Source organism: Squalius cephalus (genome assembly GCF_949319135.1).
Source record: "Squalius cephalus genome assembly, chromosome: 1".
NCBI lineage: Eukaryota > Metazoa > Chordata > Actinopteri > Cypriniformes > Leuciscidae > Squalius > Squalius cephalus.
This window is the reverse complement of record NC_137122.1, coordinates 52,204,585-52,219,290: the sequence shown is the minus strand read 5'-3', so window position 1 is coordinate 52,219,290 and position 14,706 is coordinate 52,204,585. Positions and strand designations below refer to the sequence as shown.

General features: G+C 39.7%; 1 protein-coding gene across 2 annotated transcripts in view; it reads left to right on the top strand.

Moving 5' to 3' along the window:
• The first annotated feature begins 8,193 nt into the window (after nucleotides 1–8,193).
• Nucleotides 8,194–14,706, top strand: part of fam20ca (FAM20C golgi associated secretory pathway kinase a) — a 79,374-nt gene continuing 72,861 nt past the window's right edge. For both annotated transcript variants that reach the window (XM_079870880.1, XM_079870879.1), the window contains exons 1-2: nucleotides 8,194–9,279; nucleotides 11,854–12,032. In XM_079870880.1, the coding sequence (XP_079727006.1) occupies nucleotides 8,726–9,279; nucleotides 11,854–12,032 (733 nt within the window). In that variant the 5' untranslated portion in view covers nucleotides 8,194–8,725. The remainder of the gene's footprint in view (nucleotides 9,280–11,853; nucleotides 12,033–14,706) is intronic.

Below are 14,706 nucleotides of genomic sequence, written 5' to 3'. Positions count from 1 at the left end.
TATCTCGTGGCCTCAAGATAGTAACTCGTGGCCTCAAGATAGTAACTCGTGGCCTCAAGATAGTAACTCGTGGCCTCAAGATACTAACTCGTGGCCACGAGAAAGTGAGTTTTTTCAAGGCGAACGTTTCCATGTTAATGTTTCCATGGCGACGCGTCACGCGATTGACCGCAGTTACAATAATACTGTATGACAGATGTGTCGCTTTTATTTCGCTTTTCCTTTTTTATTCAAAATATTCACAAACTTGCTTACCATGTAATCAAGCCTATCTGATATTCCGATTCTCACATACGTGTAAGTGAGTGTGTTTAGTCGTTTAAAAACCTTTATAAATAATCTTGATCTATAATAACATGATGGGCGCTGCAATGTTGTCCGTCGGATTTACAGCACGTGAATTCATCAGTTTCTCCCTAAATAAATGCAAGAAAGTGGCCGGTGAACTGAGAAGAATAGAGTAAACTTTATAGTTCCTTGTCTTGCACTATGTTTGTCTAATATGAATAACACATGTCGGCAAATTATATTTGAATAGATTGTGATTGCTGCTTCCACAGACATCAGTGTGTTTTACAAACTCCAAATGTATTGTTTTACTCATGCTTATGTGTATTTAAATATCTGAAACCAAAAATAAACATTATGAAGTTGAAAAAACTGCTTAGTTGTGATGAACGCGTCCGACTCTGGCTCAGCGCCAGCCAATGCGCGAAAGCACAGTTTGGATCTGGCAGCACTGAACATTCTAAATGTGGCGCCGTACTCCCAGGGGCTAGTTGATGACATGGTAAGCAAGTTTGTGAATATTTTGAATAAAAAAGGAAAAGCTAAATAAAAGCGACACATCTGTCATACAGTATTATTGTGGCTGCGGTGTATCGCGTGACGCGTCGCCATGGAAACATTAAAAGGAACGTTCGCCTTGAAAAAACTCACTTTCTCGTGGCCACGAGTTAGTATCTTGAGGCCACGAGTTACTATCTTGAGGCCACGAGTTACTATCTTGAGGCCACGAGATATACTATCTTGAGGCCACGAGTTACTATCTTGAGGCCACGAGTTAGTATCTTGAGGCCACAAGATACTATCTTGAGGCCACGAGTTACTATCTTGAGGCCACGAGTTAGTATCTTGAGGCCACGAGATACTATCTTGAGGCCACGAGTTACTATCTTGAGGCCACAAGATAGTTATAATAATTTTTTTTTGCCAAAGTGGGACTAGGGGGGCTCCGTAAAAAAACAGTTATTACACTTAAAGAAAAAAATATTTGTATTTTAGCAAAAACCTTTGAAGTTTGTTTTTTTTCTTTTTCTTTTTAAATGTATATTTGCCTGTGAATTGAATCGCTCACGTTGCCTACATCATTGAAGGTCAGAATGTCAGTTTAAAACACATGTTAAAAATGTTCTTGTGAGAAAAACTTAGGCAACTTTCCCCAATGCATTTGTTGTTTTAATGAGTCTACATTTCCACAGCAGAGGTTTTGTGACCATTATTGTCTAAACCTTTCCTCAGGCTCACTTGTCATGCAAGCCTGACATTAATTCTTTTAATTGTGACTTCTATCTGGAGCACTGTATTTGTTTTTTAACAGCATCTGAAAACTAGCCACAGTTTGTACCTTAGACTCAATCAAGGTGTCAGACAGCTCACAGAGCAGGCTTCAAAAACCACCGGGAACGCAGCGCACCTTCACGTCAAAGTCTCAGAAAAGGAACATTACACTCTGTGAGGTGTAAAGAACAGGCTACAAAAACATGAAAGAAATTCAATTATCCTCCTCACAATACTGCAATAAACCTAATTTTACTCAGGGACATGTCATGCATCTAAACAGTCTGGATGTCAGTCAAATTGATGCATTGAAACCCTGCGAGGGACGTCACATTACTGCCTGACTGTAAAACCAATAGAGATACTGAGACTTCATCGGCAGGAGACCCAGCTGGACCTAGATGGTGTAGAATCATCAATTCATATTGATCCACTGATACCAGCCCTCTTCAAAGTTTTATTCCCACATTCCAATTTTCTTCTCTTGGAGGAGGAACAATCCATTCTTGAAATACCTCCCTGACTTGGCAAAGAGTCCACCTAGGATCGATGCCAAGAGCGAGCCACCGCTCCTCTAGCTCGAACACACCGCGTCTCAGCTCACACTCATTCGGGAAGACCAAAGGTCATCAACTTTTAGCGACAACAATTTATAAATATGACACTCTGACATCATCCTGGGAAAAGCATAGCTGAGGAGGCGAATGGAAAAACTGCTAAATTTCACCTGGTTGACCTCTCTCTATATAAAACGCTTACTGCCATGCATAAATGGGATTATTTTAGACACAATGCATAAAAAGGGGAATTATGTATTCTGAATACTACTGAATGAGAGTTTTTTTAACCATCATTTTGTAATTTTATCTATATCCCCATTCAACCTACTGTGTAAACCATCATTTATCTTTGCATTGGGATGAATGCGAACATCAGTGACTCATGAAATATTTATAGAGCTGAATCATATTAAGTAGGTGGGCACCAAAAGTAAGAATTAGTCTCAAGTGCTTGCTAAAGGCTGGAAGATTTTAAAATGCTAGATATTATACACTTGCCAAACTTTGTAATGGTTACTAAGAAAAACTGGGCATCATACACTAAATGACTGAGGATCACACGCTACCAGACTTTCAAGTCCTTAAACACAACAAACACATGCAGAAACATGCGCCTCGAGACTAGGAGATGCATGACAAATAAAACCAACATGTGTTCTAAAATCAGCTCAAAATATCAAACATGTTTGATATCCTCTGACTGGATAGAATCATATAGGGCTAAAAAAAAAGAAATAAGAGTCTGTGCCCATTACACACTAGGCCTATATGATTTTCTGCTAAATCATTCAGCTCAAAACTGCAGACTGGCACTGACTTTCAGCAAGTAACATAGATTCCTCCAAACTGTAAATTGTGGCAAAACATCTGGGCAAAAGTCAGTGTAGTGTTGTGTATTCCAGCATTACAAATTCAGTATTACATTTGCACACTTAGAAATACGTATTTAAACAAACCTTAGCTCTCATTGTTACACTATGGCACACTCGTCAATGAATGATAGCTCGAATCAAAGGACCTGTTGAGGTCAAGTGTTCTATTAATTACATTTCTAACCTGGCAGACTATGAAAACAGCCAAAACATCCCATAGATGTAAGCTGTGGTCACATTGGCGACATTTCACAAGCAAAAAATAGGTCCGTCTTTTGTCAATATTGTCGTGACGCATGACGCCCAGCCCAGACAGAGGTCAGTTTCAAACCAACCAGCTTTCTGTTGCTCAGTGTGTCGAATTCACATGACCAACTTGAACTCAAGCGAAATCTGCATGGGCAACTTTTTTGCCCTCACATGAAACTCCAGATTACGTGGATGCTAGCTGCCCAGCAAGCAATTTTGCATTTAAAAGACATCTAATAGCTGTCTAATAGCCGTTTAATAGCTAAATCACGACTACAGATTGACCATGTCATGAAATGATACTGATATCTTGTAGATATTATTGACATTGGTAACATGATGGGATATCAACCATATCATGCGCTGCCTGGCCAAAAACTACAATGAATCAGTTTTGACTATAAGTGGGCTACAAATAGCATAGAACATGTCAAAGAAATGAAACCAAACACCTTGTAATCATTGTTGACTTTGCTAACATGATGGATTATCATACATCTAGCAAGTTATTTTGGCAAAAACGACATGTAACCAAATTCAAGGTTATTCAGTCTATGGGTCATAGCCAGACTAGTTAACCTACATGGTGAAATGACGGCTATTGCTTGCTGGGTGACAGTCGGCCGTAGTCCTTTCGGTGTGTTCAAGTTCAGCCTTTTTGCCCCGACGCAGGCGACGCGAGGCGACAACACAGTCAGCTTTCATCAGCCCTAGTTCTTTGGTGTCCGTTTGGTGTGTCCTTAACTTAACCCTGATCAAACTGAACAAGCTAATTGTTACGTCCTATGTTGTTATTTGTTTGGAGTAGTTGTTTTTTTCCCCCCTCCCTTTTTCTCTCTGTACTTTCACTTTAGCAGGACGAAGCGGCTATCTGATTGGTTGACCCATCTGTCCATCATCAAAATGCCGGGTGACGACATGACGCGGCTTCTCCAATGAGGGCGCGCCATGTGCCTTTAAAGAGCGCACCTGTGTGGGAAGCGATAGATGATTTGCACGCTAGAGCACTTGACCGTTTTTGTGATGCATGTTTATCTGACCTGTACTGTTATAGTGTTTTGAGAAATGTGTTCTTTGAGAACTTGGTACTTGAGGCTCATTTGGGTTGTCTTTCCTCTGTGAGTATTTCGCCGTTTATTTTGTTCTGGCGGTTTGATCTGTTATTAAACGAGGTCTTCAGGATTACTAGGGCTGCATTTAACTCAACTTTTAGGGGCTGTTTACACGACACCGTTTTCAACTAAAAATGTAAAACTTTGTATGCGTTTTGGCCATTCGTTTACACGACAACAGCGTTTTGGATGCCTGAAAAAAAAAAGTTTTGAAAACTGTCTCCGTGTAAACAACAAAAACGGAATCTCTGAAAACGATGACGTCATGCACATGCGTATTACGTGTTCAGTCTACAGTGTTTCATCGCCATCTAATGGCCTGGCAGCAGAATACTGCGTTTTTAGTCGTTTTCGCTGATCCGTGTGAATGGAGATCGTTTCGACAATGGTGTCGTCTGTACACGGAAAACTCAAAGGAAAAACTTCTCCGTTTTAAGCATATCGTTTTCGTGTAAATGTGCTCTCAGACAAACTCTCGCAAACTTCCCTAATCACTTCCCTCGGGTGAATCCCCACCTCCATTATGAAGTGCGTTCAACTTCAAGTGGACGAGGGAAGTTTATTTGGACAGACCCTTGAGGGAGTCAAGGGACTGTCCAAATAAACTTTCCTAGTCCTCTTCACGCATTTAATCGCACTTCAAAATGGCAGCAGGGATTCTAAATAAACTGTCCAAATAAACTTTCCTCATCCTCTTGACGTGGTTGAACGCGCTTCAGAATGGCGGCAGGGATTCCCACCGAGGGGACGTGTTTAGGGAAGTTCGCGAGAGTATGTCTATAAGTGGAGTTAAACACAGCCTAGAAAGTTACAGGCACAGGGGAGTGCTGGCTGGGATTCTAGCAATCCTTGCACACAGTGACATGTTAGAAACCACTAAGCAACCACATTACAGCATTCTGACAAGACTCTAGCATAGTGGCGGTGACTTGTTTGCTTAGGCAAGCACCAGTTATCTCTTCAAAAAACCTGTTTTATTTTCCTTGCAGGCTGTTAAGTCGTAGAAATCACTATTGCTCCCATAAAACTGGTATGTAGATCTGAATGAATGACGTCCTACCTCTTTTAATATTGCTTTATGTCGCGAGCGTAGTGACGGGTGACTTTACATTGCTCTTTTGGGCAGCTCACGGGCCAGATTCTTCTATCAAAACCTAGAATATATAAGATATCCGTGAGCCTCTATCAAATAGAAATGGTAGATTCTGCCAACAAGCTCATCCAACTGGCTCATCAACATTCTGGCTTTACAAAAACGTTCATGTTCCTTGTCGGAGGCTTCAAGGAAATGCGTGTGTTTGCGATTTTCACAGACCTGTTTGAGAGGTAATGAAATCTTGTTGCAACAGCTAGCATGATTACAATGCTTTATTTAGGCCGGTACACCCCCCTCAACACTGTATTCTAGACTGCAATGAAAAATCCATCTAGCGCCGCAATGAATAATCTTGACAAAAAGGAATGTTAATCAATTTGAGGCAGAGTTGTGAAATGCTGACACTTTGTTTGCCTTCAAAGTGTTGCGAGACACTGGAATTCATTTCATCATTTTATTTTTTTTCCTGGCTCAATCACAAAGCACCTTTGTGCTGTTAAGCAGCAGTTCTCCTTTTTTTTTACTTTAGGACCCAGATTTTACTTTGAAAAATAAATGGCGACAGTACTAAAATTGTTTATCATTATAAAAAAAAAGAATACAGAAATGTCCTTTAAATGACACATTGAAACATGAGTTTTATTGGACAAATGGCCTTCAATGTCAACATCAAGATATATGGGAAGCATCACATTTTAAAAATGGATTTAAAAATGGATTTTCTAACCTAATAATTATATGATTCGTTGCATTTTATTATTTTCATTAAGCATTTTTGCTCTTCTGCCTGAACAAAACTATTTGGGGTTGTGACTCGCCATTTGAGAACCTCACAACACGGACCGTCCGCATCGCAAGCCGAACTACATGGTTAACATGTTTAATATGCAGGTTTGTGATGTCAAAAGACGAGAGAGACAAAAGGTGCTCTCCTTTTGTCACCTTCCCTTCGGCCACCTATTAATGAAGCACTCTATTTTCCGATTTATAATAAACACAATGGTGTGCTCTTACAAGCTCTCAGATTTCCCAGATCACGTCAGATGAGCGTAAGAGCGAATAATGGAAGCAGAAAGGATAACATCTTTACTGCTCCAGATCCTTTGTTATATCTTGAAAAGGAGCTGAAACTGGCTTACATTAAGGAGGACAGTGCAAAATATGGAAACGTTCATTAAAGCCATTTAGCAGTTGAACAAAGAGGATCCCAGCCTACAACCCTGATTCATTTTACTCTCGTGCTGTATTCATAAATATGCTCTCTATGATTTTATTGTTTTATCATTCAAGAGGAGCTCATACTACACTGGCATGAGAATGCATTTTTATCCTTGTGTAATCTGTGAGTCTTTCACTCAGAATCGAATAGGACGTTACAGTTTAGAGTTGGTATGCTGTTTACAAGAGTGGACAGAACACATCATATTTTAGAAAAACCTCTGAAACCATATTCATAGCTCTCCTACGATGTGCAATTTCCAAGAGTTTTAATGTGACCTTCACATAAAAACACCCCTCTGTTTATCTGTTAGTTTCAAAATGAACCACGTAGCTGAAGAAACACCCACACGTGTTTTTCTGCAGAACTATTTCTGCTGTTATTACTGCATATACTTCAGCTGCAGATCTAGGAAATATTAGGGATAATTTTAGCAACTGCTGCTATAGATCCTGCAGCAGAGATAAAAGAACAGGGAGGGGTTTGAAGTTTTGGAAGGCAACACATATAGCAGGAGTTTTAGCAGGAGTTCAATGCAGATACTGTAAAGTTTCATAACAAGATCGACTAAACTACTATTAAATTAAATGAATATTTTGCAATCAAGTCCTGGATCTAAAACGGTGATGTTCATCAACAATCACTTTTTTTTTTTTCTGGCATAATTGCATAGATTTTTCTAAAGTTAACATTTAAATCACAGTTATTTGAAATTTTGAGACATCATTTCTTATCTGCTAGTTTTGAGTCTGATGCGTTCTATTCAAAATACATGCCCCAGACATAAACCAAATTCATAATTCTTGTAGTGTACTGTTAGGCTGATGAAAAACTCCTTTTCTGATGAAAATATGTTTTATTCTTAAATTTCATTACCATACTGCTTTGGATTTACATCCTTATGAGGCTAATCTTTCAAAATCTGTTAGTTTGGGAAAATGTATTCAAATTGTCCATAAAGCAGGCTACTTTATTATCTTAATTTCCCATCCGGAAGTCTCAGCGTTTATGGAGAGCTCTTGCATCACAATAGAGAAGTTGATCTTAAATACATAAATGCTGAGGTTGACAGCTAAGGTAAAAACCAGATCATAAAACCAGACGCCCAAAGCTTTTAACAAACACTGTAGGCTATGCTTAATGGGACAGTTACCCCAAAATGAATATTTTGTCATCATTTACTCACCCTTGCGTCGTTCCAAAACTATTAGTTTCTTTCTTTGATAAGGGTGAATTCAGGTTAATCAAGACACTTTTTCCCACTCATCTCAATGGAAAAAAAAGTGTCCTGAATTCACCATGATTTTCATTTTGACTGATTTCTTGAACAGATACATTCAAATAATTAGAAATTTTAAAAGACATTTGATTCATTTATTTCCCTGATATTTTAAGCATTATGTGGTGTTTTTTAATCAAATTTTTTTTTTAATGACAGTTTTACCACCACCGATCACCAGTTAACGTGAGTCTAATGCGCATCAGCGCCCTCTGTCTTCACACAAAGGAACTGCACTGGCATTCCAAGCCGAATCTTTTTTTGAGTCGCTCTTCCTTGAGTCTCACGGACTCAGCCAATCTGAATGCTGTGACGAGGAGAGGCAGGATCCCAATATTTAACACACAGGGCACTGATACATCTACACCTGTCACTGACTGCTCTCCATGAAGAACTAATGCACTTTATCTCTCTCTTCACATACTGAAGAAATCCACACATGGGACTGCCGACCCGACGTCCGTGCGGTTCTTGAGAAGTCAAACCGCGGTTTCCTTGTGTTTTGTCATTATTTACCGGGACATTTTTCCAGATGCGCTTTATCATGATGAACTGAAGGTGTAAGGATGCGACTTCACCAGAATCAACTATGCCGAAAATAAATATTTCTTGATGGGCTACACCTGGAAACAGCAGGATGCAGAAGAAGATTTTTGCACCTATTTGAACATGGATCTCATATCATAAGGAGGATTACAGAAGGACACCACACAATATCCTTTATTAGTATAGCCTGGCTGTATCATATTGTGGCAAGTGCTTTAGTTAGCCTATAAAGATGATCCTTTTTCGTAAATTTCGCGTGTTGATTTTAATGGTGTTTCTGGTCGCCTGCACCATGCACATCATGATAGACCTGTTACCCAAGCTGGAGAAGCGCGCGGCGGGCTCGAGCTCCAGCGCTGGAGGAGGAGGCGGCTGCTCCTGCGCTCACACCCCGGGCGAGGAGCCTCGATCCTGGGCTAAGCAGCGCGCCAGAGCCGCCGCCGCCGAACCGGGCTGGCCTAATAAACACTCTTTGAGATTACTGCAGGATTTCAGCAATGAACCCAACTCCAATCTCACTTCGCACTCACGGGAGAAGGTGACCGAGAGAGGCGAGTCTGGAAAGAGAGTGAGACAGCTGCAGTTGGGCTCAGAGAAGAGGGGTTTGATGAGAGACACAGCGAGCGGACAGAAGCAGAGAGCTGTCCAGGGTTTCTCCAGACTGAAGGCGCTCTATGAGAATCCGCTATATGGGACTGACCTGCCTCATCTCACTGAAGATGACACCTTATTCAACCTCAACGCTGATATCAGATTCTACCCCAAAGCTGCCGGACAACAAGAATGGCAAGTGCTACTCTAAACCTGGTGTAGGCTATATTATATGTTTAAAAGTGAGCTGTTAAGTCCCGGGACCGGGTCTAGTTGTACTGTAGCCTAACACACATGGAGGTTGTCAATATTCTGAAAAAGAATCCTGTTGAAGATGACTTATTTTACTTATGAAGATTTTATATATATATATATAAAAAAAAAAAAAAGTCACACTTTATATTTGGTGTCTACTATGTACTTAAGTAAAAAAAAAAAAAAAAAAAAAAAATGGTACAATGCACTTATTGTGTTGATGTTGCATTAGAAACACTTTTATTGGGGTGGATACTGGTAAGGTTAGGGACATGTTTGGTGGAATGGGTAGATTTAAGGGATGGTTAAGGTGTAAGGGAAGGTCAACAGTGAAATTATAGATTTTAGCTGTAATTATTTGCAGGTATTTTAAAAAGAATAAGTAGCCTAGAGTGTTAAAACATGTACACAATAAAAGCATTGATTAATCGAAACGTTTGTACAAAGACACTCAATATAAAGCGGCTTGGCCTGGTAAATGGTTCGATTTGTTTGTTGACCAAACAATATATGTTTCTACAGTAAACAGAAATTACTTTCAATATTAAACCTGTCCTGAGAAATATTCACAGAAATACAAAAGTGTGACAACTTGCCCCAGTCTTGCTTCTAAAGAGATGATATAAAGAAAAGCATTGAAAGTGATTGCTCATATTTAATATTTAAAAAGAAGAATAGAAAGTGCAAGTTTAAAAACATGTGAAAAAATGTCCCAGTTATATGCATAATTAAAATGTTAATGGAGACTGGAAAGTTGTCACAACTATAATATTTATAGTAAAAGAAAAAAAAAGCCAATTAAATAAAATGTGTTTTTTTCTTGCAGTGGTTTTGTATGTTGGTTTTAAGCACCTAGTTACCAAATGACATATTACGATAATTGGGAAAAAATTAGCTGATCTTGTTTTGTTTTCGCAGTTTTCTTGTTTAAATTCAGCTAAAAATGAAGTTTATTAGTTTGTAATATTAGTTTATTAGTGTTTTAAATATACATTTCACTATAGAAAATAGATCTTATTTCTAACAAAGACAAATCAGAGTTAATAAACTTGAGGTTCCCATTGTGACTAAATGCTTTTTTGTAGAACATGGTATGTCCCTTTACAGAAAATGTGTTTATCCAAAAGCAACAGGAAAAACTAGTATTTCAAGAATGGCTAGAGCTAAGAAATGTTTCTCACATCACACCTAGGGCCAGGAGTCATAATTTTCTCGATTTGTCTAGTAATAATCATAAAAAAGTCATATTCTCAATGGAAATCAACAATGAAAGCAACGATTAAAAGAGGGAAGTACATCTCTTAAATCTAGAGCTAAAAATAAGAGCGCATATGTTGTGGAAAGACGTGATACTTTTATAATTTCCAGTTGATACTGAGTCATTGTGAGTGTTAAAAGCTTTGCTGCTAGGACTCGTCTCTGTTCCTCTGGTGTGATGTGTTGTTTTCTTCAGAGCTGTCAGATGCATTAAGCTAAAGGGTTTTTTGTTGGTGTCATGCCCTTTGTTTGCTCCTGCGTCCTCTCTTTTTGTTCTTCACCCGACAAGCTCCGGCGTCCTCAGGGATATATCTCAGCTTATTCTCTCTGCCTTTAACTATGACTGTATTAACTAAAATGCCTTTTAACCATGCCTGACTGATCCAGACTGATCTCAGGAACAGTTGAGTTAAAGGCCTTTTTAACAGTGCTTTGTTAATCACTGAGAATGCATGTGACAGCTTGTCATCCAGATGATGTCACATTTCAGTTTAATATTGCTTTTCCTGTTTTGAAGGGACGCATTTTTTTTTTATAGACAGAACTCGTGTCTTTTTTTGCTTGTGTGTTGTTGTGAGGTCAGAGGCCTCGGGGAAATGAAGTACAGCTGATGTATTCAGTCATTTCACTGTCATCACAGTATTTTTCTGTGCATGGCATCAGTCCAGCCAACACATTCAAACAGGATCACCTTCATTTAAATGTTTTAAAATAGCTTTCACAGTCATCAAACTTAATACTAAATGGTCGAATTCGGTAATTGAAGCTAGTATGTTAATATAATTTAAATAAATAAATAAAACTCAAAACAGTTTAATTAAATGACACTGCTCTCTTCAGATAAAGAGTATAGATTGAGCTCAAATTAAGCTGACTTTTGAAGCACACGTGGAATCTACACCGAAAACCCTGCAGATAAAGGGTACGTTTAACATGACAGCGATGTACTAAAAACAGAAGAGTTCTTCAATTGCATTTTTCACAAAGTCGTTAAAATGTGAATCAGTGAAAACGACTAAAATTTCTGTGTTATTCATGCCAGGCAAGAGGTTGGCGATGTCACTTGTGTAAAGAAACACTGCGTGCCTATAGACTGAACACGCAATGTGCATGACGTCAACGTTTTCTCAAATTCGCACATTTTTACACTCACAAAGTTGCATGGCTATTATCTCATTTGAGTTCATCTTAATGTAATAAGCTGGGTTGGTGGTGTGCTGGTAGTGACTAATGTCCTTCACTGTCCTTTATCAACAGGCATAACGAGGGAAACGTGGAGGAGGAGTACAGTCCGGCAGGGGAGGCCTCTGCCGAGTCGTATCCCAACTGGCTCCGCTTCCACATCGGGATCAACCGATACGAGCTGTATTCCAGACACACCCCTGTCATAGGGGCCCTGCTGAAGGACCTGGTCTCCCAGAGGATCACCAGTGTAGGTAGGTACAGGTACAGGACCTCATCCCGTTTAAAGGAGCATTTTACCCACGGGAACATTGATCTTTATTGAAAGTGGGTCATATATGTAGTCGAAATGTAAAATAAATTTCGAATTTGGTGCCTTCTTGACCGAAGAAAGACAGAAAGTAGCTTCAGGGCACATTGGTATGAAAGACAACAACTCCCACAATACACCACATTGCACAGCTCCGCAAGCCACTCCCACTAATCCAGAACAGCGCATATGAGGTATCCGCCTATAAGAGAAATCACTCTTCCGTGTATAAGGCTAGCTACCACCAGAGCTTGAAATTCATTTCACACAAAATGTCTAGTTAGTTGGCGAACTCATTAGTGAATTACTCCTCGTTTGTATTTCTTTCAAATGGTGAATTATTGCATGGTACCAGGATGTTCAGTCAGAAACTAGGATGGTTCACAACACAAACGTCCGTGTCCTCGTCTGATTCAGAGATTTCGTCCTGGAGAAACTGCCATCGTTGAAATTCTTTGCAGCAGACAGACTCTATCTCTGTGTCCGTAGGCGCACAGTGAGAGCAAAGGCACCACCAGTCCGCCCCAGCTCGAGCCAGTCCGGGCTCCTCGTCCGCGACAGGCAGGTCTTCTGCCTCCTGTTCCTTCATCAGCCTCCGCTGCTCTTCGCTATATTTCGGCTCGTAAAAGTAGCCACGAACATCTGATTCGAGCATCAGACTTTCGATATCCTCTTCTTCCATGTCATATTGAGTACCTTCCGCCATTGTCGTAACTTCACATCTGACTCCATAGTGCCTGTTAGCTTAGCTTCCAAACAAGATGGAGGATATTCCTTTTAGTTTCTGCAAGTGAAGTCCCACCCACTGATCTGTAATAGGTCTGTAGCGTGAGTGGGTCCCACCCCCTGGGAAAGATGAGGAACGAGTGTTTGTAGTCTCAACCCCTCTATAAAGATATGGGACTTCCTGCTTAGAATGACACAAAATGATGATTTTTGCGTCATTGTAAGCAGGAACTGCAACACTGAAGTCCTTATTTCTCCCGTCTCAGGGGAAAATGAGGGAATAATGCACGACCATTCAAAAATATGACTGGGTTTCTAACGATACAAGGCTTGATGCCAATGGGTGAAGTGTCCCTTTAATGGAATAGCCAGGTGAAGTGGGATGGCTCTAAGTCCTGTGCTGCCATCCCCAAAGCAATTATTGCCAAGTGGTTTAGAGCCATTATAGGAATGAAATGAGCCAACTAGGTCAGTGGTGTGCAAAGTGTTATTTTGGTTGGATCACAATAAATTTTTGTGGCTAAGGGTGTGTTCACACCTGGCATGTTTGGTTTGATTAAAAAGAACCCTGATGCGATTGCTCTGTTAGTGCGGTTCATTTGAATAAGTGTGAACGCTGCCATCTGAACCCTGGTGTGAACCAAACAAGTGAACTGAGACCCCTGAAAAGATGGGTCTCGGTCTGCTTTCAAACTAACTCTGGAAAGGTTTGACTGATATATGATTGCACCACGGACCAATGACATCTAAATGAACCAAAAGGTGGTGGTGTCACAAGATGTGAGCCTAAAAAGGACAGAATGCTCACGCATACCTGTTTTTCTCATCATTGTGGCAATGTTTCCATTACAGTTCGGCACAGGCGTCAGAACGTCTTCTCCTCAAAGCAGATCTTTGTTTGTGTGTGTGACGGAGGGATTCCCGCCGCTGTTTTGACTCCTTTACACATTTTGTAAGCTCTTCACGAGTTCTCTGCTCCGTCACATACCATCATATGCCCACACAGCGAGCACATTTAGCCCAGCACACAGCATTGTTTGGAATGTTCAACAAGGTCCGTCATGAAAGTGTACGTCAAAAAAAGTAGTTTTTTGGTTTTGTATATTTAGGTTTGGTGTTAAAAATTACAATGTGAGCACTAAGTGAACCAGGGCTAAATGTATCATTTGCTTTTTTGGTCCAGACCAAAAGAACCAAGTGAGCTGAACTACAAGTGTGAACACAACCCTAAAGGGTTTTATTGGATGTAATGTGCATGTTTAAGTGGATGAGGAACATGAAAATCTCAATAATTTGAGAAAATTGGGCACTTTCAACAAATAGAGTACACTTAGTAGTGAAAAGTATTAGATATGTTACATAAACTATTATCAAACATAAGATTAATATGGCATGATAAATAGGTACATATTCAATGTTTATATTATTTAAATTTTTCTCAGAAATTGCACTGTCAATGAAGCTAAAAAATGTGTCACTGTTACTAAAGCTATTGTAAGAATAGCTGGAAAGTTTAAACAAATGAATTGAAGAACCTCCAACTTAGTTACTGTTTTTAGGTTCAATCTCTAACCCTGTTACCAATTGGCTGTAGTGGTGAATACTCACAATGCAACCAAATACAGAAACACACTGCAGATACTCACAACTTAACCAAATACAGAAACACACTGCAGATACTCACAATGCAACCAAATACAGAAATACAAAACTTAATTATGTGCAGCATGTTTCTGTATTTGGTTGCATTGTGAGTATTTGCAGCGTATTTGTGTATTTGATTGCATTGTGAGTATTTGCAGCATGTTTGTTTATTTGGTTGCATTGTGAGTATTGATGCATACTCACTGATGCATAAGGCACACAAAATGGGACTTAAGGAAAGTCGTCAT